Source organism: Aspergillus undulatus (genome assembly GCF_047715775.1).
Source record: "Aspergillus undulatus strain CBS 261.88 unplaced genomic scaffold BDV17scaffold_10, whole genome shotgun sequence".
Classification (NCBI taxonomy): domain Eukaryota; kingdom Fungi; phylum Ascomycota; class Eurotiomycetes; order Eurotiales; family Aspergillaceae; genus Aspergillus; species Aspergillus undulatus.
In genome coordinates this window covers 208,176-232,452 of record NW_027396614.1, presented here as the reverse complement: position 1 = coordinate 232,452, position 24,277 = coordinate 208,176, and the positions used below count along the sequence as shown (strand labels likewise).

Genomic DNA, 24,277 nt, shown 5'->3' with positions numbered 1-24,277 from the left:
GAGGCTCGGGCCTCGCGGGGATTAAGATTCGAGGGGTGGTAGGAAGGGTTCTTAAGAGTACATAAGTAGGATTGAAAGGCAAGTGCCCGCCGCTGCTACAGCCTACGCGTATTGCTCCAATGTTTCGGGGGTTATGGTTTGATGTGAAATTGAGGTTCAGTGAGTGAAGCCGGGCTCGGAGCTATCTATCCGGGGTTCGGAGACTAGGTAGCGAGCAAGGGAAAGCTTAACTACCTTGCTAGCTGGCCAGGCGTGATGGTGGCTCGACTGACTATTCAACCGCCTATTTACATATATGTGATTCGTTTACTCCATAGTCATGCTCACTCAAGACCTAGTCTACCTAGCTAGCTTGGTGCCGAGTGATGAATCTATTATCTATCCTATGGAGTATGGGACGAGGAGGGCGTCGGACGGAAAGAAGTCTACGTGGATTCAGCTAGATGTCTATGTATATTTATGTTTGGGTATATGCAACGAATTGTAGCATCGCACAACCTCGGACAGAGGAGATACTCGGCAGTTGTCTGAACAAACCTGAATGGTGTCCAGTACCCTGAACCATCCCGAAAATACGCCGTGCTCTGAAGCTGAAGCTCAGAGAAGAATAGAAATTTAAGAAATGTTGATGCTGAGTGGATATTATAGCCTCAGGCACCAAGGCGTCACTCTAGTCCTCACGCCGTCGTCTTGCTTCCGCGACCAGGACGGTAAACCACAACAAGCTATCCGATTCCGCACCAGGCATGCGAACCGAAAAAGCTCAAGCTCGAGCGCTGACTCAAGTTCGAGGAGGCTGAAGCGGGATGCTCTTTCGAGTCGTAGTTTCGAGTTCGAGGTCTCAAAAGTCAAACTCAAACCCAAGTGGGGAGAAGCAATTCAGCCGTACTTTACCCGAAGTCTGGCAGGAAACCATGGGTCCGGGTTGTGTCTATCAGTATCAGAATCACGCCAGGGGAGCACAGTCCAACTCCAACCAACACAAGCTCACCGAGTCCGATTGATCATTGAAGACGATATCGATGAAGAGGACTCCAGTCCAGTCCGGTCCAGTCCGGAAACGCCCGCGGGCTGGCTGGCTGGACCTGCACTGAGTTGACAATGCCAATTTGACAGTGGGCCTCGCATCTCATCCGGCCGAAGGAGGAGGAGCCTGGAGCCCTGGAAGATGAGGGAGGGGGGTATCTTTTCCGTCTCCTTCTCCATCTCCCAGCCCAAGTCGGCCTTGTGCGCCGTGCCTTGTCTTTTCTTGTCTTGTTGCGTTGTATGTATCAATCAGGTTCAAGTTCTTCCTTATCAACTCGGGCAAAGACTGCGAGAGATCGGAATTGTTCCATAGGTTGTATCTAGACAGTAAGCAAAGGGTCAAATGTCTGTAATCTTTGCGTATGACAGAATTTCACAGAACAAGCGCTGGTTTCAAGACGGTAAGCAACTGTACTCTGTACGCCGCTAGACCAGGCGTGGTTAGCAGAGAACAAAATGCTGGCCCGTGGCTCGGGTAGGGAGCACGCTAGCGGTTAGCCTGAATTAACATTAACTTCTGAGCTGAGAGTGCCAGAATCACGAGGTGACGAGGTTGGGCAGGAGTTGCTTACTCCATGCTAGTCAACCAGAACCTGGAATGTCGTGGACAGCTCCTAGAGCAGGCGAAGAACATGCATGGAAATTGGAAGACTGCAGGCGCAAGTATGTTCGAGGCGCTATGGGTTGGGGTCTTTATCCGAGGTTGCGAGTTGTCATGTTGATAAACCATAACTATTGACATCAACTGATTCAACTCTGGAGGAATCTAGGCCGAGTCCTCGACAGAAGATACTATGAAGTGAACACCCATCTTATCTGCCCGATTAGGGAGGAACGAAGAGGGTGAAAATGGTGAAATTGAATCATAAACTCTTGGCGCTGGCAGTTCCCCCGACTCGGAGAAGTAGGAGCCAATCAGCAACTGTAGAATCCAGCCGTTCTCGCGGAATCTCCTGAGAGGAGTCGACTGACCCTTGAGTTGAGCAAGCGAGCTGCTATCATGCTTTGTTTTCTTTTTACAAATTATCAGAAATGTTAATCCGAGGTAGCATTTTCTGCTTGCATGTCCCGTTGTGTTTTCGTGTTTTCGTATCCGCACAGCGAGCAGGATTTGAGTTTTGAGTTTGGGATGGGGAGCCACCGTGTTGTCCTTTATCAAAGACAGGCCCACGGGCGGGATTCCGGGAAAAAACCTGGACTTGGAAGGTGCCTTGAAGACAAATCATGGCGAGGCGCGGCTATCAAAAATTCCCGTCCGTAGGTTGCAGTCTGCCCTGGGGATGAGCCATTGGTTCGGGACCTTTTGAGTGGTTGGATGCAGAATATATATTTTTAGGTGTCTTGCATCCTGTCATGCAACTGGAGCACCCCGTATGCAGGAAATAGGGGGATGCATCGGACGGTAGAACGTAGGTTGGTAGTTGTTCATAGTTGATGCCCTTGCGCTTCTTTACTCAGACCCAGGGAAGCCGTATAGTAGCACAAGTATGGTGATCTCAAAACAAGGTGGGCTCTAAGGACGTCAACGCGCTGGCTAGAGGATACTAAGGCGCTCCGGTGCAGACTACAGCCAACGACGGTCGCGCCCACGTGGATCATCCCCGGCACCAAAATAGCTTGCTGTAGCTTGAGTTTGATGTTGAACAATGCGCAAAACTGCGATATAGTGCTCTGAAGCACTATACTGATACTGAAGAGTCCGAGTGCATGCATATAATGCAGTGATGCAGTCATCAACGTGGAAAAGGGGCCAAAGTACGAGCTGTCAAGGGAATGATTAATGCAATGCGCTGCAACCTTGAATTGGCAGGTAACAACTGCCAACCCCTTTTTATGCAGGGGTTCTTGTCGAGGGAAACCTCATATGCCCAAGTTTCGGTCAGCTTCCGAGACAGCTGCTCCGTCAAACCATTGAACACTGATATTTCAACCTCCATACGGAGTACAGTCGTACAGCTGTAATTTCTCTGTTTCTCTGTTCTGATTTTCAGCACGGAATGCTCACCGATATCCATGATCCAGTCTTCCAGAGTCGCGGTGGGTTTGCTGGCCCGGTCGCGCGGGGTACGGCCAATCAGCGGCCAAGGACCTTCAGAGGGGACCTTCCGAGACTGGAGACCTGCATCAACTGCGCCTGGAACTTGGCCGACTTCTCTGTCTTGACTCTTGAGCTCCTCTTCTTTTCCGCGGTCTGAGTCTGAAATGGAAGTGGGAACCGATTGTGGGCTCTGGCTGGCAGGTGGGAACAATGTCCACCGGGCATGGACCACATATGGCACGAGGCTCAACCAGATAGCGCTGGGAGATTCTTCCGCATATTGGCAGCCCGGAGTGCCATCGCGCCTCCGTCCACGGTGCTTGTGATATTTATCAAAGACAATATTTATATTAAGAGGTAGCATTGCAATCATTATGAGCTCGCTTCGAGGCAAACTGGTGTCCTTGAGGTTCCTTTGTTGAGATCGGTTCTTACGACAATTTCGGTCTGCTCCGGTGGAGTGGTACTTTGTACTCGCTGCGCGCTCGACATACTCACCAACTTCCCCGACCTCCCTACTCCGTATTTCTTGTCTTCTCAGTTTCCCCTATCAAACTTCAATTAATTCCGTAGTTCTCCACATTCTCCGCTGTGCTTTGCTTGTCATGCGATGGGGAGCTCTTACCCTTGAAGCTCACCCGGAGACGAGTCCTGACTCTTGGACTCACGGGACTGGGAAGTTCCCAGCTTCACGAGCTGCTCACGGACACCTCTGTATAGGGACCCATCAGTCGGAAACAATGCTCCCCCACAGCTGTTCGATAACCGCCGACCGGGTTTGCTCGCATTGTTGATTTGCATCTGATCGAGACTGATATGAATCAGGAGAAGGAACCTTGGAAGGCTGATCGAGCCCGATATTACTAACTGCAACTAGAAATAAACTTAATTTGTCAAATGGCCCCATTTGCTCGGATGCTGACTGGCCGGCGCGGTCTGGGTGCTCCACCACCGCGTTCCTGACTTGCGCGAAACGAGCACTAGCAGGTTCTCCGAGGTCGGGCGTCCACTTTACCGGGCCCGGCTATCAGTATCACAACTTTGCGACCATATCAACAACAAAGAGAGGATAGATTGGAAGAGTCAAAAATTTGAAGGCGAGCGATACAAAGGCGATCCAATCTCCTGATGAAAGGACGGGTTGTCAATTTGTCTCCACCATCACAGTCGAAGACTCGATGCCATTGGTAATTTATAAGCCTCGAGCAACAGGTGACCATTGCAGCACTCGATTCCACCAGTCATTGGCGGAGGACCCCCATCAGCATTGAGCCATGACCGGTATTAACCGCCTCCGATACTTCCTATCAAGTACTTTTGCTGGTGTTTGTTTTCTCATTTCGCTGTAATGTTATATCATAGCCATTACGTAGCATCATCCCTGTCTCATCATTTATTCAACAACATCATTATCATTTCGTAGGAATGCATACTCCGTACTCTACGGTGTTATTTGCAGCGGATAATATCCAGCTCGTCGAGTTGTTGATAGATATCTCCGTCAGCCTCCACCACGCGCTGCACGCGCAGGCTAGCGTGCCCGCGACCTGCGCTACAGCCCCTTTTCGCCTAGCGGGGCACTATTTCGCTTGCTCCCTGGTGTACCGTTCCAGCCGTTTCTCGGGCACGCCATGTTAGTCTGGTCGCTGCACCGCGCTAGGTTCACGACAGCCTGAGTCTCTAACAAGCTCTAATCCTTACCCCCAACTTTTTCTTGACTTCATCTTGTGCTCTGACTTGGCGCCACCATGCAAACACCGGACGACTCTTGATCGGCGGCGAGCATTGCCATCCCGGCAAGATGCAAGCGCAGGCTCTGACTCGCTGATGCCAGCGTTGCCACAGTGTTTTCTCGCTCAGCAGCGCAGCCAGGGAAAGCTTAGCCGGGTGAAGGTGAGTGTGGGTCAGCAACGGTGGCGTCACCAGAAAGCGACAACACTCCGCCACTCTGGCAAATCAAAGCATCAGCAGCGGGCGGCCCCCTCCTGTGACGGTACGGTACGGGCTGGTATGATTGGTATCATCCCCCCCTTTACCGTAATACGGCCTTTCCTCTTCAAATTCTTTTCTCTTTTCTCTCTTTTTCCACCTCCTTGGAAGCCCTCTTTGGTCCTCGAGCAGTGCCTTGGGCCCACCCTTCTCGCTGTCGGATCCCACGAGGGCCAGCTCAAAGAAAGAAAGAGGCCGAAGCCGCGCTGAATTTAAGACGCGCCTTTCCTGCCTCAGCCTGGTCCTGCCGCCTCGAGTCCAAACCATCTCCCTAAATTCCTGTGTGACCAGCGCTTGCCACTTGTGCTTTGGGTCGAGGCACCGTCCTGCGCTATCACTCTTTCGAGCTGGTGGATTCTACTCTATTTTAGCCCCCTTCTCGTATAGTGGTCCAGTCCGGCTTTCTTTTTTTCGCTGCTGGCTCCATACTCCTCCCCCCAACGCTACTACGACGCTAGAGCACAGCCCAAGCTCCCTTCCGCTGGATCCCTCGTGCTGTCGTTCTCCGGCCTGTCGTGCCTCCGCCACCTGCAAGAGCCTGTGCTCACTGCGCTGTCTACTGCTAGCCAGGCGACTAAGCGATTAAGCATCGCAATCCAGCACCCAGCACCCAGCATCGCAATTCACTGCGACCTTCACAGCAGGTGGTAATTTTTAATCACTGTGTTGGAGAGTGGAAAGATTCGTTTCGCGCCCATAATTACGCGTCGATCCTTTCTCTATTTTCTTTTCTCCTCTTCTTATCCATCAACACGCCTCAACCACCACCACCACCCTCGACATTAACGTGCAGCTGCTCATACTCTTCGCCTCTGCCGCGACCAACCATCATCCGTCAACCCTGCCAACCACACTTAACCTGTACGTGCCAACGAGAGGGGATCTTCCAAGACTTCTCCGACACGGGATCACACTAGGATCTTGCCCCAATCCAATCCTCCTCTTCCCCCCCAGTCTTGTCTCCTCTCATACTACTTGTCCGCTTCGGCCACTCCTTGCCCTTTCTTCCTTTTTCTTGTCGTCCACAAGCTCATTGTTGTCTCTCGACGCGTGCATCAACAGGACGCGAGACTAGCTTGGAGGATCGTCAGGGATATTCATTCCCAGTAGCGACCATCTTTCATTGTATTTTATGGACAACAGGCCTGCTTCCGAGTACGCGCAGTCAGGTTCGCACTCACCGTATCCACCGTTTACCGCGGCACATTCTGAATTCATATCCGCAGACCAGGCGTCTGCTGCTGCCACTGCTCAGTACACCTCTCAGCCTGAGTCTCGCCCGAACCCTCAGTACACGGCCCAGCCCGAGGTGCGCCCTGGGACTTCTTCGAACACGCCGCAATCCGACTACAGTCTGAACCAGCCTCCTCCGCCCGCGCGCTCGCCCGCCTACCCCGAGTACTTGGCCCGCCCGCCTCAATACCATCACGCGCCGAACTCCCAGCCCGGAGGTGCGGCAGGTATGGCTCAAGCAACAAGTCCGTCCATGAACATCCTGAATGATGGGCACCAAAATGGCCATCGCAATCATTCAACGAACGTGAAGTCTGACGCGGACGTTCCTATAGATCCCTCGATCGCGGCCAACAGCCCCACCTATCCTCCTCCCTACTCGCCTTACCAGCCGCAAGGCCACGAGATGGCTGCTCAGTATCAGGGCCACCCGCCCCCTCCGCCCCCTCAGATGTATGCGCGTCCAGACTGGCATGGTTATCCGCAACATCAGCACGGTCTTCCGGGACCTTACAGCTCCCCTGCCACAACGGTTGGTCCCGCCTCCCCTGCTGCCACCGCAGGGCCGCGCCCTGGCCAGGTATGTTTTTGATGATTTTTGGCATCCGTTTCCAAAGGCTGCGCAATTGGGTTTCGATTGTTGTCTTGGGACTGCCTTCCCGATGTCAGGGCTGCGGTCGGGCTGTCTCCCAGGACGTGGAGATGCGGGCGCATTTTGCAATCATCAATTTTCTCTGTGAAATTCGTGCAACGGCTGATTGGAATTCTTGCAGGTTTACTCATTTGTCCCAATTCCCGGTGCGCAACAGCACAAGCGTCCTCGCCGTCGGTATGAGGAGATTGAGCGGATGTACAAGTGTGGGTGGAATGGCTGCGAAAAGGCGTACGGCACGCTTAACCACCTGAACGCGCACGTTACGATGCAGTCTCATGGTGCGAAGCGAACTCCAGAAGGTGAGTCGATTTTTTTTTTGATATTCTCGAAGTCGAAGTCACGATAGTTTGGCTAGCGCGGGTTGCGGCACGCGCTAGTCGAGTTACACGGCTTTAGCGTTGCGGATCGCAGTAGCGTCCCAAACTTCACCCCCGTAACTATGACGGAAGCTGACTGTACCTTGCTTAGAATTCAAGGAAATTCGCAAGGAGTGGAAGGCTCGAAAGAAGGAAGAGGAAGCCCAACGCAAGGTCGCTGAGGAGCGTGAGCGCGCTGCTGCCGCCGCTGCAGCTCAGACCCAGATGGACCCTTCCGGCGCCGCAGACCCTTCACAAGCCGGTCAGCCTCCTTCTTACCCTGGCGGCGTTCGACCTCAACTTCCGCCGATCGGGTACCAGCCTGCTGATGGCCAGGTTCCTGGCCAGTACGGCGCTAGCCCCGGCGGCATGGTCTACCAGGGCAACGGACAAGTTGGATACCCTCCAAACTACCCTCATTCGCCCTACGGGCAGAGCGGTCAAGTGTATCAGCAACGTAAGTAGCCAGTCCTTTATGTTTGCGTTGTTTAGGACCGGACCAAAAAAAAAGCCGAAAAAAGGAGGACAAACGCCAACATGAAACAACACTGGAAAATGCACGGTTACCAATGAAGGTCCTTGAGCGAACCTATTGCTATCGGGGATGTAGCTGATCGATGTTGGCGTCGCAGAAAACCAATCGACCAGCTACCCACAATAGATGATGTCCTGCCCTGACCTGCCTTGTCACTCTACCCTTGTCTCCCGAGGCTGGCTGCATGTTATAATACCAATCAATACCCCAACCCGAACACCCTAATTTCCATCGCCGCCTCCGGGTATAATTTCTTGAGATCTTGCGCACATGATACCATTTCTGGCCTTGGTTTGCGCCAGTCAAAAAACGGCCTTCCTTGCTTGCGACTGTCGTATCTTTTGTCTCCTTCACGTTTGATGTCTTGCTTTTCTTATGTCTGTTTCTGCCTTTTCTCTTGCTCTCTTCTTTCGAACTAGATGGTCGGATGAGAAAGAAACGAAATGGAATGTTTTAAGTCGGGGGATCTGTCATTTTCGCTAGCCATTAATCTGCGGATTCTTGGCTTGGCTTTGCTTTGCGGTTGCACTCTTCTTGTGATGTGAGTTGGGATGTCGATGTCGATGTCGGATGGATGTCTGATACTCCAGCTGGTTTTCCCACGATGACTGAACTGACTTGCCTGCACTTGCACTTGCACGTGTGAACTACCATTTTACCAACCATACCTCTTACATGCTTTCAATTTGTTATCTTATCACATTACACTACTTCTATGACCTCAATTCATGTGCAATAGCAATGCTCATCTCTATTCAGACTCAATCGAATCCATTTTGGTGCACTGTATAATTATACGATGCGGAAACGGTCATGGCCAAAGTAACTGTAGTTCCTGCATTAGCAGCGAAACTATTTGTACTTAATGCTCTGCACTGCACTGCATGGCAGTTGGAACTGGGACTCGAACTCCCGCTAGTCAGTAGCCTAAGACCTGGGTAATCTCCGATTCGACTGCGTATGTACATAACTGGTCTTGAAAAATGACAGGTCAGCGTTTACGGTAGTATAGAAACTTATACTCCGTAAGCAGCATTAGTGGTGCCACTTGGGCCTAACTGGCAGCCTTACTAGGTACAGAGAGGCTATATACTCCCATAGTTCAGTTGTTAAGTAGATAGATACGCCGCTAGTCACCTTCAGTTGCACCCTTAGCCTTACTTACTAGCCCAATACATATTTATTTAGTTTCCGGGGTTGGCCAAAGTTACCTAACTCACTAACTTCAATACTACTAGTAAGCATCTTTGGCAAGGTTGGGCCGTTTTCCGGTTCTGGTGCCCGTTTTTAGGGCCCGCTCTTAGTGACGGGACTCGAGCCTCTAGGTAGTGTCTAGATTTAGCAAGGTAGGGCAGATCTTGGATGCGCTGGGTTGGTTTTGATGGTTCTGGTTGGGCTAGTGTACGGGCTAGGCCGTTGGAGGGGGGAGTTTTAGTGAGGTTGCTAGTACTCGTAGTATTCTAGCAGGGGGTTGTTATGGTAAGACAGCTTAGGGTTGCGGAATCTGATATTAACGGTGTGATTAATCGAAACCCACCAATCATAGAAAAAAGGCTACTGACACTGTATAGATAGAGCTCTTGCTGCGCTGATGTTCGTCGCGTGGCCAGACTCGATAAGCACACAATCACGTGCTGATAGGAGAATCTCGAATTTCGGAGGTCCGCTAGCTCTGGCAAACAATTTTCTGGTCTGCTGGACGTCCAACAATCCGCGTGCTGTTCTTGTTGGAGTGATACTATACTGTTTCTTTCCCTGTAATCCAGATTTATTCGATCTGCACGTTATTCGTCTCTACCCTTACCCTGAATTCTCCCACGACCTGAACCGTCGCATCCGATTTCAAATTGCCCGCTCGCTCGAAACACCATTCCTGGACTCTATATTCATCTACATACAATCGACCTATTCCCGGGAGCTCAATGCTTCGCTGCAGCAATGCCGCTGCTTTACGCGCGCAGATTACAACAAATCTAGCCCCTCGGGCACTCATCAGCTCAAGCTCAACATGGCCTCGCGCACCACCACACACCCACACCCACACCATCCGCCACTTCGCGCTGAGCGCAACAAGCCTAAAACACCATACCGACACTAGCGCAAACGAGGGAGCAAAATGGGAGAGAATAAAACCTCGCCGCCGCAGTCTTGACCGCCCCCCTCCATCCAAAGACGCCTCACCCGAAACAGAAGCAGAGAAGCAAAAGCAACAAGAATACCAGCGCGACCCGCTCATGCAAGTCGCAACGAACCAGGCCCCCGCAGTCCCCAAGAAGATCATTGCAGCCGAGCTGATGTGGCTGGCCGACCCATTGCAACTTGCGAACCGGGTGCGGGACTTGCTCAAGGAGAAGAAGATTGCGCTTGCTGCGGAGATTTGTCGCGCGGCGCTGTATAATGGGTATGATTGTGTTGTGGCGTGGAATGCGATTTTTAAGTACTGTTATCAGAAGAACCATCCAAAGGCGGCGTTTCGGTTTTGGAATGATGTATTTCCTCCCTTTCTCCTCCCTTTTTCATGGTTTTTGTGCGCTGACTTTTGATCCGTGTATAGATGAAGAAGCGCGGCGGGAGGCCGAATGCGTACTCGTACACGCACATGCTGCACGGTCTATCTACCGCGCGAAAACACCGCGAGGTTGATCCTCTGCGGATGGCGAAATCGATTTACCAACAATTGCTCGACCCCAAGAACAAATTCAAACCGTCCATCATCCAAACCAACGCCATGCTGAGCGTTTGCCAGAACCAACCGGGCGCCATGGATCTCCTCTGGGAAATCGCCGGCTCGTTACCGGAAGAAGGAGAGGGGTCGCCGGATCGATTCACGTACGCGATCATCCTGAATGCCATTCGGAGGGACATTCAGCGGGAGACTTCTGCTCTTCAAAGTGACCGTAATGGAGCGGATAGGGCTTACTTTATTAGGCTTAGGGGTATTATGGAGGCTAAGAAGGTGTGGGCGGATATTGTGCATCGGTGGAAGAAGGGTGATGTTCAGATGAGCAATGGGCTTGTTTCGGCTATGGCGGGTTGTCTTTGGGAGGGGACTGGTGATCAGCATCTATATGAGGTGTTAAGGCTTTATTATCAGACGGCCGGTATCCCAATCCTGGCTGAGAAGCCTCTGCGCGGTTCCATGGACGTTTCCAAGCGAGCTCATTCGCAGATGGGCGGCAACAACAGGCCATCCGGAAAACGGGAGGCTGAGGAAGGAGAGGACGAGGAGGAAGTCCCGTTTGTGGATGCCAAAGGCAGAGAATATTCCTCATCGCGCCAGCCTCAGGACGAGAATCTTGAAGCTGAAATCGAAGAGCTAAAGGAGGAAGAGGACAGCTTCAGCATGCTTTTCGACCCCATCGTCCCGCAAGAGGTGAAGGCCTATTCGGGCTCCCAGTACATCGAGTTACCAGACGGTGCCCCGAACTACATCCCCATCGGGAACCGTGAGCTCTCCGTCCTTCTAGAAACAGTCCTGCAGATGACCGTCCCCGTCCCACCGGGAAAGGCCTACTGGAAGTGGCTCACGCAACGGGCCCACGACTACTTGGTTCAACCCGACCACCGCTCCCTCATCTCCTACCTGCGCATCCTCCGCGTCGGCCGCGGAAGCCGGCACTGCGTTGAGGTCCTGCAAGACCAGATCAGCAGCCGAGGCATCGAGCAAGGCCTCCCATTCCACATCGCACTGAGCGTCTGCCGCCGGGACCGCAAGAACCCGAATATCCTCAAGAACGCCAACGACCTCCTCTACATGATGGACATGGCGCTAATGATGCCCGACTACCGCGCCATAAGCACCTACCTCGACCTCATCCACAGCCTCGAGAAAGAACCGCAAGACCTCGTGAACATGAACGGCCTCGGCGACATCGAGAAGATCCCGACCAGCGCCGGAAAACTCACCGAACTAGGCCGTCAACTCCGCCTCAACCTCCGCAAATCAGCCGTTGCTGCGCTTCGCCCCCTCGTTATTAAACTCGACGACGCAATGTCCGAATCCCTCGATAAGAAGCCCGCCCTCTCCGGCCGCTCCGGCGTAGACCCCGAACTCGTCCGCCTCCAGGGCGCGCCGACCTCTGAACTCCTGGCTGTCCTGCCCCGCGTGCGCCTTCTCGTCGATACCATATTAAAGACGGAAACAGGAAAGCTTCTATCCGAGGAGGACAAGGAGGTGCTTATGGAGGACTCGCGAAGGCTGCGCAAGTACTCCAAGGTCGATATTATTAAGAAGTTTGAGGAGAAGGGCGTGAAGTTCTCGGCTTTTACCTATCCGACGTTTGAGCAACAGCTTGCATATCATCAGCGGATTGGGGATATTGAGCGGGGGGCTACACGGCCTGATGAGGATGATTCAAGTGAGGCGGCTTGGGATCTGCGGGAAAATATTTCAGGTTGAGGCTTGAACTACTGGCCAACTAGTCACCTGGTTCCGTTCCATGATGAAAAGTGAGTGGAAGGCAATATGACAGCCATTATGCTCGCTGAGGCCATCGAGGAACTCAGAAACTTCTGCTCACTAACAATGAGTAAGAGTGGCATGGTCTTTCTGTCTATCTGTACAAAGCACAATTCTCTTCTCTCTTGTTGCTATTCCTCTTCTCGGCTTGACCCATGGTCCAGCTGTCGTCCCTTGAAGGGCGTTGCTGTCGTCCTTCCTCTTGCTCTGGCTTTCATGGCATGAAACACTCGAGCTCACTCTCACTCACTTTGTTTGTCTGTTTGATTGAAGCATATGATGGCGTTGGTATAAACTGGATTCTTGGTGTCCTGTGCTTGTGCTGCTTTTGTACAATACAATGAACTTGATATGTATCTATAATATTGCATTTACTGAGCAAATAGTAAATATGGCAATCTCGACAACATTCTACCGAGTTCAACCTGAGATTTCGATTGTTGCGCTGTTCCATACCGACATGTGCTCGTTCTTTAGCTGCTACGTATCAGAGTGACACCGCCTTCCGCATCCACAGCTGCGTACGTAATGGCCCGGCGGAAAGCCACTCTAGCCTCTAAACAGGAGCAGCACGAGGGCTGACTTACCTCCGCATCTTTTTGTCTGATAGCTCTCTGGTAGAGCCTATTATGCCCCGGTAGCTTTTGAACTGGAACATACAGCCAACCTCACTCTACACCCTCCGACTCCGCATCAACTAGAGCTCCCACCATGGCTAGCTCAATGCCGTACTATGCTCACGATGACCCTCGCGACGACGAGTCCATTCTCGATGACGGGGTGATTGAGGCCGATGATGGTAAGACAATATACTCTCCCATCACCCTGTATCCCTGCTCTGGTTCTATCCGACTAATATCCCAGCCATCGATGCCGACGACCCCCTCCACGAAACCGACCGAACCCCCCTACGCGGCAACATCGAGCCCGACTCCTCATCCCGCTCCAACAACAACAACAACAACAACAACAACAACAACAACAACATCTCCGGCGGGTACCTCACATCCCGAATTCCAGGCGAAGACCGCCGCGCGCCGCAGAACACCATCGACGAGACCGTCTGGCAGACGCTCTCCCGCGACCTGCTCGCCGTGTGGGAGAAGATGCGCCAGGTCCTATACCCCAAGTACCTCGTTGGCGGGATGCTGCAGCGCGGCGGGGGCGGCATTGGCGCGGCGGAACGCGGCGAGGCCTCGGGGTTTGGAGGCGGGCTGAGGAATGCGCTGGGACGGTGGCCCGATGCTGATGTTGTGCTTCAGGGGGGGATGAGTGAGGGGTTGAGGGATTGGGATCTCTGGTGGGTTACCGTTGCCTGGATATTTGACTTTTGTCTTGTGGAGGGTGTTCGGCTGACTGACTGTGACAGGGGTCCGCTTATTTTCTGCTTGCTGCTGAGTATGTTCCTTTCTATGGCAAAGGGCGATCAAGCGGATTTGGTGTTCTCGGGCGTGTTTTCGCTCGTGTGGATTGGGGAGTCTGTTGTGACGTTGCAGATTAAGTTGCTTGGTGGAAATATGTATGTTTTTTCACTGTTCTTCCATTTTCGAGTTTCCGGACTGACTCTTCACTGCAGCTCGTTCTTCCAGTCGGTTTGTATCATCGGTTACACGCTCTTCCCTCTGGTTATTGCCGCGCTGCTCAGCGCATTAGGTCTTCCAACAATTGCGCGGATACCGGTCTACCTTGTTTTGATCGCGTGGTCTGTGGCTGCGGGAATCAGTATCCTTGGTGGTTCTGGTGTGCTGCGAAACCGTGTGGGCATTGCCGTATATCCGCTTTTCGTCTTCTATATTGCCATTGGGTGTCTCTGCTTCATCAGCTAAGTGGCTGGAGTATGCAGTGCGACCAACGTGCACCTGGTCTCCTTACCTGGCTGGGTGTAGTCTAAAATGAGGAATCCAGCGGGACTATGGATGTGTGGTTTGGTTATATCATCTCATTGCGATTACAGCTTCTATTCCTTCTGCTTGCCTCTTGATTTTGTAAAGTACTAGACCCTGCTTGTACCATGATATCCAATGAAGAACAATTCTAGTTAGAATACCTTAAGTAAGTCCGTCCGAGGCTGTTCTGTTTAGTTGGTCTACCTTCGTTTATCTGCGGGGCGGCAGCGAGCGGTGATCGGGTGACGCTCAGTCCAAGTCCAGCCAGCGACAACACACCGCAGTCGATGATCTTCCTCCCGTCCCACTTCCGTTTCTCTCTTCCCTATCGCCCTACCATATAAGATACTCTTCCCTACCAACAGCAGCGGGACACCATCAGCGTCGACTAACGTACCGAGGCACCGACTCCTCTAACCCGTCCGTGCCCAGCAGATCCCGAAGTCGTCATCGAGTCTCGGTCTCGTTGCCGCTGGCTTGAGCTAGGCTTGTGATTCATCCCGCCGCACACGACGACGAGAGACTCGAGATTGCATTCTCGAAATCCCGACTCTGGGACTCGCAGACAGGGGATCTTTGGCTTCGCTTCTTTGTATACAGCTTTTCTAGCGGTGATAGGTAAGTAAGCACTTTGTTTGAGTCCCGAGTCGACGTCCCCACGTGTCAATTGGTTTCGCAGCTGTAGGACGGGCGGGACGCTTTCTCGGAGCTGAACGATACGCACCCTTGGGTATTCGACTGCTGTATCCTTTTGGTGTTTCTATATTGAATGATTTGCTTGCTATCGTATGCCGTCGGGGTGGTGGGCTAACCTGCAGATTTCGCAGTCTAGTTACGATCGCCGATACCGAACAGCACCTATCTTTCGAGACTCGCTTTTTACATGCGACACGAATCTACCAATATTTTTGCAGTGAGGTATAAAATCTAGCTCCATTAGAAGGGGTTTCATCATGGCGTCGGAGGTCCGGAATGATGAATTGGACAGTAAGTTGCACTATTCCCTTTTTCTTGGCTATCAAGTCAAAGTCAAGAGCGCTCTGGATGAATGGATAAATAACTAATACGGATGTTTAACAGAGGTCCAGAATGGCGCAGTAGATCAAGGTAAGTTGTTGAACAGGACATTGTTTTCTTTCAGCGGCATCGATTAACAAGTCTGTTTGTTTGTTTACACAGCAGCCGACGACTCCCAAGGATCCGACAACGACGGCGGCGAGCGCCCGGTCCGGAAGCAACTAAAGGAGACGTTCATTACATCGGCACCGAAAACGTCTACGGAGAGCAAGAGCAGGGCGAGCAGTCGGGGCAGGAAGCGGTCGTTTGACGAGGACGACGAGGAGAATGAGGAGGATGAACCTGGGCATCGGAGGAAGCGGTCGCGGGACTCGAATACGGAGGAGACGACAGAAGCAAAGGATGAGGGTCGCGTACCAGAACAGCCACGGCAACCGCAGGAAACGGGCATTACCTTGAAGAAGAAGAGGAGTAGGGACCAACTGGACAAGGATGAATCGAAGGTTAAGGATAAGGGAAATGAAGCGGATTCTAAGGGCACGGAGGAGACTGGTTCATCGGCAGAGAAGGCAGCAGGGGAACCTGAGAAGAAACGGCACAGGGACGAATCTCGTGAGCGGGACTCGGTATGTGACTTGACCTGGATAATAGTTGCATGGGAGGCAACCTGGACTAACCCTATGATAGGCCCCTCTACCCAGTGCATTCGCGAATACGTCTTCCGTATCTCCATTCGGGGTAATGGGCACTTCAACATCGAAGCCAGCGGAAGAGGCTAAACAAACTACATCTTCGTCCGCATTCGCTTCATCAAGTCTAGCTGCCTTCGCCAGCTCAGAGCAGTCTCCCTTTGGATCTCTCGGCGCATCAACGCCATCTGTCTTCAAGTCGTCTGAATCAACACCCGCAGAGACAGGTAGCCCCGCTACTGGCTTCGCCGCGACTAAGCCGTCAGGGTTCGCAGCGCTAGGGTCAGGATTCTCAGGCTTCAGTGGTGGCTTCGGAGCCGCTAGTTCAAGCGGTGGTCTGACGAGCTTTGCGGCGCCCAATGCTCCTAGTGCTCTGGGTAGTACTAGCTCGAAGCCTTTCGGCGCTGAAGCGGACTCCGATGAAGATGACAATAAGGAAGATCAAGGAGAGAGTGGACCAGGAGAATTTGAAGAGGAAAAGACTGATGAGCGATTCTATGAGCGGCAAAGTAAGCGATTCTGATCCAAATTCTTTCCACCCTACCCTCGAACATCATGCTAATTTATAACCGCTCCGCAACAGTCGAAACCGGCGAAGAAGAAGAAAAGACATACTTCGCCTGCAAAGCCAAACTATTCCACTTCTCCGACAAGGAGTGGAAAGAGCGCGGTCTCGGCAACTTCAAAGTCAACGTCAAGGTTACAGACGGCGTCGAGGACAAGAAGTCAGCTCGCATGGTCATGCGCGCGGACGGTGTTCTCCGCGTTATGCTGAACACGGCGCTGTTCAAGGGCATGAAGGTTGGCGATGCTGCGGGTAATGAACCGAGATCTAAGCAGATTCATCTGGCAAGTTTAGAAGGGAACCGCTCGGTTCCTCTGTTGTTGCGGGTATGTACTCTCATCTATCATCTGTCAAGATGATGATCCGTCGCTTGGAACCCTTGAAAAGAAAAGAAGATAGGCTAACAACAGCTAAATAGACGGGAAGCGAAGACCAGGCTAAGGAGCTATATCACACGCTGCAAGATTTGCTGAAGCATCTTTAACCGCGTGCATTCTGGCGGCTACTTGGTGATTCCTCACGTCAACGGGCATTGATTGGCATGTATCCTTGGGGAACTGGCACTGGCATTGGGGGTTGGCTTTTTGCATTGGGACAGGGGAGTACGTCGAGTTACCTGTAGTTGGGTGGGACGAGTCAGATGGGCACCACTTCTTCCCAATCTAGGTGTTTTCTAGTACTTAATTATTATAACTTTCGCATATATACTACTCACTTGAAAACATCGTCTCGCCAACGCTATTCCGTAGTTGGCTTTAATTGCTTTTCAGGGAGCACGTGACTTCGCGTCGTCTCAGGACGCCTGGATCCATCTATCCACCCACCACCTATCAATTTCAACACTCTCAAGTCTGAAGACGTCCGCCACGCCACCCCCATCAACGCAATGGGGTATCCAAATGGCCAGACCAAAGACGAAAAGGGCCGCTTTTTCCGGCGATGGACCCTCTGGGAATCAAAGCCACGATGAGCGAACGCAAGCCGAGAGCCAAGCATCTCCGAACACCGACGCGTCTGTAACGCCGAACAATCCCGCAATCGAGGCGCCGAAACGGAAACGGAAGAGGGGTGCTGGTAATGCAGATGATTCTGCTGCGACGCTGACGCCGCAAGTACCGGCAGAAGCTTCTACGCAAGCTGGCATCGACGACGGGAATGGCAACGGCAACGGCAGCGCAACCGAACCCGAACCCAACCAGACCACGCAACAACCCGCCAAAAAGCCCCGGAAATCCACCGCTACAACCAAAAAGCAACAGCAGAAAAAGCAACAGGAGGAGAAACAGCCGCCACGAAAGCCCTCCTACCCCTGGCCTGAACCCTTCAAACGCCTCTCTCGCACCCACCGCGCCCTAAACCTCGTGTACACATTCTGCTGCACGCGGAAACATTTCGCCACAACATTCGACAACATCAAGAAAGCCGTTGCCGCGCAGAGCGGAACAGAACTCACAGTGGAAGATATCGCCCGGGTGAAAGCTCTCATCCCGCGCGCTATAAGGCTCGAGTATGTCGATGAGGCGAGTCTGGATGTTTTAAGCGCGGGCGAGAAGGAGGAGGTGCGTGGGTTGGGGAGGGACGGGTGGGTCCCGAAGAACGGGGAGGGGGTGGAAGCTGGGGATGTGAGTCAAGTGTTGCTTTTTGAGTTTTTAGATGGGGATTTGAAGAGAGAGAAGAGGATTGGAAGGGGGACGGGGTCAACTTCTGGCTCGAGAAATCCGGATGAGGATATGAGGATGCCGGTTTTCAGTCAGAAACAGATGCTTTCTTTGATTGAGAAGCGGAATGGAAAGTTTGTCGACGCGGTGGATGCGGCGCTTGTAAAGTGTGAGGATGAGAGGCTTGATCCTGTGCTTTGGTTGGAGGGGGAGAAGGATGCGTATGTCCCTGTTCCACCGGAGGATGTGGACGGTACTGGGAATGGAAATGGAAATGGGACTGGAGCAGGTCCAGGGGTGTCTTCGAAGATAAAGGGTCCGATTCCGAAGGAGCGCAAGACGATGGCCGAGATCATCGACGAGATACGATGCTTGGACTGGTATACCAATCAGATCGTTCCTGATGGCCATAGGGCGTTTGACGCCCAGCCGGCTGTTTATGGAGACTTGAAGTTTGCGCTTTCGCAGGATCTTGTGAACGCCTTGTACAATCAGAAGGGGATATCGCGGTTCTACTCTCACCAGGCGGAAGCGATCAATCACCTTCACGACGGACACAATGTCATTGTTTCTACATCGACGAGTTCCGGCAAGTCGCTGATATATCAGGTCCCTATGCTGCACGAGCTGGAACAGGATCCGAACAGCAGGGGCATGTATATCTTCCCCACGAAAGCCCTCGCACAAGATCAGAAGCGCAGCATGCAGGAGCTGCTGCAGTACTTGGACAATCTACAAGGTACGATGGTCGACACATTCGACGGCGACACGCCCATGGCCAACCGCAACCTGATCCGGGACGAGGCACGCATTATCTTCACGAACCCGGATATGCTCCACATCACTATCCTCCCACAAGAGAGCTCGTGGCGGTCATTCCTCCAAAACCTCAAGTTCGTTGTGGTTGACGAACTGCACGTGTACAATGGGCTTTTTGGGTCCCACGTGGCGCTCATCATGCGCCGGCTGCGTCGGATATGTGCTGCTGTCGGGAACCGGCATGTTCGATTTATATCCTGCTCGGCAACTGTGGCCAACCCGGAAGAGCATATGCGGGCGATATTCGGCGCCGAGGATGTACAGCTAATCGACTTTGACGGGTCTCCATGTGGCCGGAAAGAATTCCTCTGCTGGAACACGCCGTTCAAAGACCCCAGCGACCCAACATCCGGGCGAGGAGATAGTGTCGCCGAAGCGGCACGTCTGTTCTGCCAGCTTATCCTCCGCGGCGCGCGCGTGATTGCCTTTTGCCGCATCCGCAAGCTATGCGAGGTCCTACTTCAAGCCGCCCGAACCGAATGCACCCGTCTCGAGCACAAAGAGGTCGGTAACATGATAATGGGCTACCGCGGCGGATACAGCCCGCAAGACCGCCGGAAGATCGAAGCAGAGATGTTTCAGGGCTCCTTACTCGGCATCGTAGCAACCAACGCCCTCGAGCTAGGCGTCGACATCGGCTCCCTCGACGCCGTCATCACCCTCGGCTTCCCCTACTCGATCTCCAACCTCCGGCAGCAGAGCGGCCGCGCGGGACGTCGAAACAAGGACTCCCTCTCCATCCTCGTCGGCGACCGCTACCCAACAGACCAGTACTACATGCGAAATCCGGAGGAGCTCTTCTCCAAACCAAACTGCGAGCTCCAGGTCGATCTAACCAACGAACTCGTCCTAGAAGGCCACGTCCAGTGCGCGGCCTTTGAACTGCCCCTGCAACCAGAAACAGACGCCATCTACTTCGGTCCGCAGCTTTCGGAGTTCGCGGCGACTCGCCTCAAAAAGGACGCAATGGGCTTCTACCACTGCCATGAGCGGTTCAGACCACAACCCTCCCGGTGCGTTCCCATCCGCGACACGGAAGATCAACATTTCGCGGTTATTGATACGACGAATGCGCGGAATATCGTCCTCGAAGAGGTTGAGGCTTCCCGCGCCTTCTTCACCCTCTACGAGGGTGGCATCTTCCTCCACCAGGGCCAGACGTATCTCGTTAAAGAGCTCAACCCAGACGCGTTCTTCGCTCGCGTCGCCCGCGTCACCGTGGACTGGAATACCATGCAGCGCGACTTTACCGATATCGACCCTATCGAGACGGAGCACAGCCGTCTCATCATGCCTAGGCCAACACCCTCTCAAACCCCTTGCCAAACCTCTTCCTCCGAAACCCAGAACAATAACCCCCGCCTCCTCGCCTACTTCGGCCCCGTTCGCATCCACGCAATCGTCTACGGGTTCTTCAAAATCGACAAACGCGGGCGCATCCTCGACGCCGTCCCCGTCGACAACCCACCCATAACACTCACCACAAAGGGAATGTGGCTCGACGTCCCCAAGACAGCCCTCGAAATCCTCGAGTCCCACCGCCTCAATATCGCAGCCGCCATTCACGCAGCCGAACATGCTGTTCTTTCTCTACTGCCTAGCTTTGTGGTTTCTTCGCCGGGGGATGTTAGAACGGAGTGTAAAGTTGCGAAGAAGGAATTCGCAAAAACGCTACGGCGGCCCGTGGTCAAAAACGACGGGAGCGGGAGGGTCCTAGGCGAGGGCGAAGAACTCCCCTTCCCCGAACTAAAACCACCGCACCGCCAACGACCCGCACGATTAACATTCTACGACGCGAAGGGCGGCTCATGCGGGTCCGGCATTGCGCGGAAAGCATTCGAGTTCATAGACGTATTGCTGCGGCGCGCAGTAGCGCGGATCGAGAGCTGCGTTTGTGTGACGCCGAAGGGGTGTCTGGAGTGTGTTTGTGACGAGCGGTGTAAGGAGCTGAATTCGGTTATGAGTAAGGCGGGGGCGGGGGTTGTGTTGAGGTGTCTATTGGGTTGGGAGGTTGATGTGGATAGTTTGCCTTGGGGGGTGGAGGATGGAAAGGAGGGGGATGAGATGGGAGAGTTGGTGGGGGGCTTGGAGACTGTCGTGCTTGCTAAGGAGGTTCCTAAGGTGGGTAGTTCCTAGTGGTTTTATCTAGGATAAAGTACTGCATAGATCTTAAGAGAAAGATACCCGTGCTACACTTTCAGTAGTACGTGAATTTGAAGCGAACACTAGAGACAGTCGTCTAGTATTCCGAAATCGTTTGTTGAACGTAAGAAGTAACAACATTGTGGGTATAATGCTTTGAACATCAGCAAGAGATGCAAGATATGTAGGTAAATTGCCAAATCATGAGTTTGACTTCAAAATGAAAGTATGAAATCGGCCGTTGTCGGGTATCTGTCTGCGGCTAGAGAAGGCATCGCTAGAGTCCAGATATAGTGTTCATTAATTGCAGAAAGTATCGTATGAAGGTGGCTCTATGTTAGCCGTGAGCAATGTGCTGTAGCACGTATATGCAAGGCGCTATCATAGATTGCGACAGATTATGCGCGGTTCAGCCATGTATTCGAGGTCTGAAAGTGAGTTGAGATTTCACCGGCTACTGATTCGAGCCAGTCGACCGTGGAGCATCTGTACCAACAGAAGGCGGGCTGGTCTCGCTCTCGGTGTCATCGAGATTGAGCTTGCCAAAGACACCTCTCATGTCGCGCACGCTTTCACGGAAATTATCTCGGGGGTTGGTTGTTCGCTCTTCGGTCATTTGTCGCACCTCGCGGATGATCGCCGGGTACTCTTTATCGTCGGGGAGCCACCAGTGATTAATCTCGGGTAGCTGCCAGATGGCGGCCAGAGCAGCTCGGAGCTTCGGGGAAAGCACGTATCTAAGTAATCATCGTTAGCTTTCAGTATCTTCAGACATGACCATCTGAGACCTACCCATTTTGCTCAATGTGGGCAAAGACCCTCCTGCTCCAGTTGAGATACCGCCCATCCCGGGGGAGGAATAGGCTTGCCATTCCGATGCTATTCTTGAACCCGAACATATAGCTCTTTTCCTTGTCAGGCCAGCGTTCCATTGTCTCGATCAACCGGACCTGTTCTAGCGAGAGAGCAAGCATTTCATCCATGGATCCCTGTTGCGTAGCCATCATAAACTGGAATTTCCACATCGCCTTTGTGGACCAATAATCAATCCAGCAAAAGTTGATATCCCATAGCGGGCCATAGTGCAATCCACCAGGAACATACGGATCCACGATGTCATCTTCCGTCAGAGGTTTTTGATTGGGGTAGCTTTCAACGACGTATTCTTTGGCAAATTGGTTCAAGATATCGCGAACGCGCTCCAAATTCTGGCCGAGCTTCTCATTTTCGACCATAAACTCTCCAAATTCAAGCATGCCGCTTGAGAGCTTAGCATAAAGAGACGCCATCTCCAGGCCAAAACGACGGTTGATTGAAGACGTCAGCGTCAGTTGTTTCTCAACGTCATCCGGGTGTCTGGCTGCTTCTTTCGCGTCGTATTCTTCTCGCGCGATGTACCATTCCCGCCCTAGAACCAACTCGTTGCCCGAAACAACCCCCGCTACTACATCAAACCGTGCGTACCATTCAAAAAGATGTCTATGGTCGGTATCCGAGCAAGCCGTTTCAGGTGTAAGCAGTTCGCGAATCAGAGCATGGGCAGCCTGATGATGATCGACCAGGTTTACCCAGTCGCCTATGAATTCCTATAAAACGCATGACTGTGAGCACACTTGAGTCTCATTGACTGGAAGTTGCTTTCAGAACAGTACAACATACCTCAAAGGTGGTCAGCACCAGTACTGTGGCCAGTGTTGGTTCACTATAAGGCTCCCCAGATCCTAATGATTTCCGCAAGAGCGATAGAGCTTTGTTGTAATATTTGAGAAATGAGTATAGCTTTCCATCACCAGTCTGCACACAATGATGATAGGCAGAAAACCCAACGATCGCGTAGAGTAAAGGTTCATACTGCAGGGCATATTCCACAAGAGTTCGGTCCACAAAGTTAGCACTGCGGGGATGCAGGAAATAGTGTCGATATTCGATAGATTCCCGGTGATATGAGAGGTAGAACCGGAGATCCTCGGGTAGGTGGGCCGTACTGGGATCTCCAAAAGTGTCAAAAGGGTTGAATCCGACGCTATCCGACCGTGCGCTGAACGATCCAAATCGGGACGAGGACTCGCTTGTAGGCGAGCTGCTATTCTCCTTGCGACCGAGTAGAGGATCTGTGGTCGAGACAGTCTGCTGTTTCGCTTTGGCCCGGCGTAGAGATTGATTGCTCTTCTTCTGAGACAGCGTACTCTTCGATCCAGCTTGAACGGTGGGCCCAGTGGCCGTCGGTGATTGATGGGTGCTTGAACCGGGGCTAGCCTCCACCTCCTCCTCATCCGCAATAGTCTCCAAAGTGCGAGCTTCATCCGTCTCAAGGCTCTCAACAGGGCCCGAAGAGTCGCTACCGCGGGACGGCGGCCGAGAAGCTTTTACCTTTGCCACGGAACGAGGAGCGGCTTTTGATGCTGAGCCTGTCGTTGAACTAGGGTAGACGCACTCCCGGTTGCCCTTTCGACATCTTTCGCAGACCGGGCGATTCTCATCACACTTGATCCGACGGGACCGACAGGTAAAGCAACCACTTCTGGTACGTTTATGCTTTTTCTGGTCTGGTAATGACTGGAGAAGAGACGGCGTTTTAGGAGTAGCTGGGGTATATGGTGTTGCAGCAACTTGCGACTGCGACTGCGGTTGTTGTTGCTGTGCAGATGGACTGGACCAGAGCGCAACACTCTGCGGATACTGGCTCTGACCCAAGATCGAGTATGCGGAGAGCGGGGGCGGCTCCTGGGCGTAGCCCGTCATGGAGGTTTGCGGCGGGTGGAAAGAATGTGCCATCGCGACAGGTGAGAGCTGGATTGCATCCAAAGGGTAAGCAGGATGGCTGGATATGAGGTCGGCATAAGCGGAAGAAAAAAGAGGGTAGTGACCAGCTTAAGGCGAGACTGGATGGAGTAAATTATGCATCCTTTGGTTGTGGTTGAATGCGGTGGCGGAAAGCAGGAAGCTCAAAGGCGGGATGCGGGAGGTGAAGCAGGAAGATGGGAGGAGCGGAGGACACTAGGGGGAGCGAGAGTAGAAGTTGGATGGTGACTGAAGATAAGAGTAGAGGGAAAGAGAAGAGCAGCAGAAGAGATATGCAGGGAAGAAGTCGAATGGACAGGCTGTCGAGGTGAAGTTGTGAAGTGAGTTGGGGGCAGCTACCAGAAGGGGCAAGTCGACGGTCACAGCATCTCCAGTTCTGACTGACCGGCCCTCTTGGACCTAAGCTCT

At 52.7% G+C, this 24,277-nt stretch overlaps 6 protein-coding genes across 6 annotated transcripts; 4 read left to right on the top strand and 2 right to left on the bottom strand.

Annotated features, from left to right (window-relative positions):
- Positions 1-2,505: 2,505 nt before the first annotated feature.
- BDV17DRAFT_15179 (uncharacterized protein) lies at positions 2,506-3,553 on the bottom strand. Its single transcript, XM_073754498.1, has one exon. It carries the CDS (start codon positions 3,435-3,437, stop codon positions 2,760-2,762), a length of 678 nt encoding a protein of 225 aa, XP_073618169.1. The 5' UTR covers positions 3,438-3,553; the 3' UTR covers positions 2,506-2,759.
- A 2,632-nt stretch (positions 3,554-6,185) lies between these two features.
- Positions 6,186-7,762, top strand: BDV17DRAFT_288880 (putative C2H2 transcription factor (Con7); the record flags this gene model as incomplete). Its single annotated transcript, XM_073761509.1, has 3 exons — positions 6,186-6,866; positions 7,060-7,240; positions 7,410-7,762. The coding sequence occupies 3 exons, from the start codon at positions 6,186-6,188 to the stop codon at positions 7,760-7,762; spliced, it is 1,215 nt and encodes a 404-aa protein (XP_073618168.1).
- Positions 7,763-9,539: 1,777 nt separating this feature from the next.
- BDV17DRAFT_256619 (uncharacterized protein) lies at positions 9,540-12,694 on the top strand. Its single transcript, XM_073757094.1, has 2 exons — positions 9,540-10,321; positions 10,387-12,694. The coding sequence occupies exons 1-2, from the start codon at positions 9,755-9,757 to the stop codon at positions 12,229-12,231; spliced, it is 2,412 nt and encodes an 803-aa protein (XP_073618167.1). The 5' UTR covers positions 9,540-9,754; the 3' UTR covers positions 12,232-12,694.
- A 146-nt stretch (positions 12,695-12,840) lies between these two features.
- Positions 12,841-14,335, top strand: BDV17DRAFT_256618 (Yip1 domain protein). Its single transcript, XM_073757093.1, has 4 exons — positions 12,841-13,090; positions 13,156-13,591; positions 13,661-13,810; positions 13,868-14,335. The coding sequence occupies exons 1-4, from the start codon at positions 13,003-13,005 to the stop codon at positions 14,115-14,117; spliced, it is 924 nt and encodes a 307-aa protein (XP_073618166.1). The 5' UTR covers positions 12,841-13,002; the 3' UTR covers positions 14,118-14,335.
- A 795-nt stretch (positions 14,336-15,130) lies between these two features.
- BDV17DRAFT_280236 (uncharacterized protein) lies at positions 15,131-21,061 on the top strand (the record flags this gene model as incomplete). Its single annotated transcript, XM_073759848.1, has 9 exons — positions 15,131-15,164; positions 15,357-15,820; positions 15,882-16,392; positions 16,467-16,774; positions 17,246-17,560; positions 17,648-18,352; positions 18,422-18,486; positions 18,520-18,667; positions 18,701-21,061. The coding sequence occupies 9 exons, from the start codon at positions 15,131-15,133 to the stop codon at positions 21,059-21,061; spliced, it is 4,911 nt and encodes a 1,636-aa protein (XP_073618165.1).
- A 460-nt stretch (positions 21,062-21,521) lies between these two features.
- BDV17DRAFT_280235 (Zn(II)2Cys6 transcription factor) lies at positions 21,522-23,842 on the bottom strand (the record flags this gene model as incomplete). The annotated part of the gene is made up of 3 exons (XM_073759847.1): positions 21,522-21,804; positions 21,860-22,653; positions 22,727-23,842. 3 exons carry the CDS (start codon positions 23,840-23,842, stop codon positions 21,522-21,524), a joined length of 2,193 nt encoding a protein of 730 aa, XP_073618164.1.
- Positions 23,843-24,277: the final 435 nt, after the last annotated feature.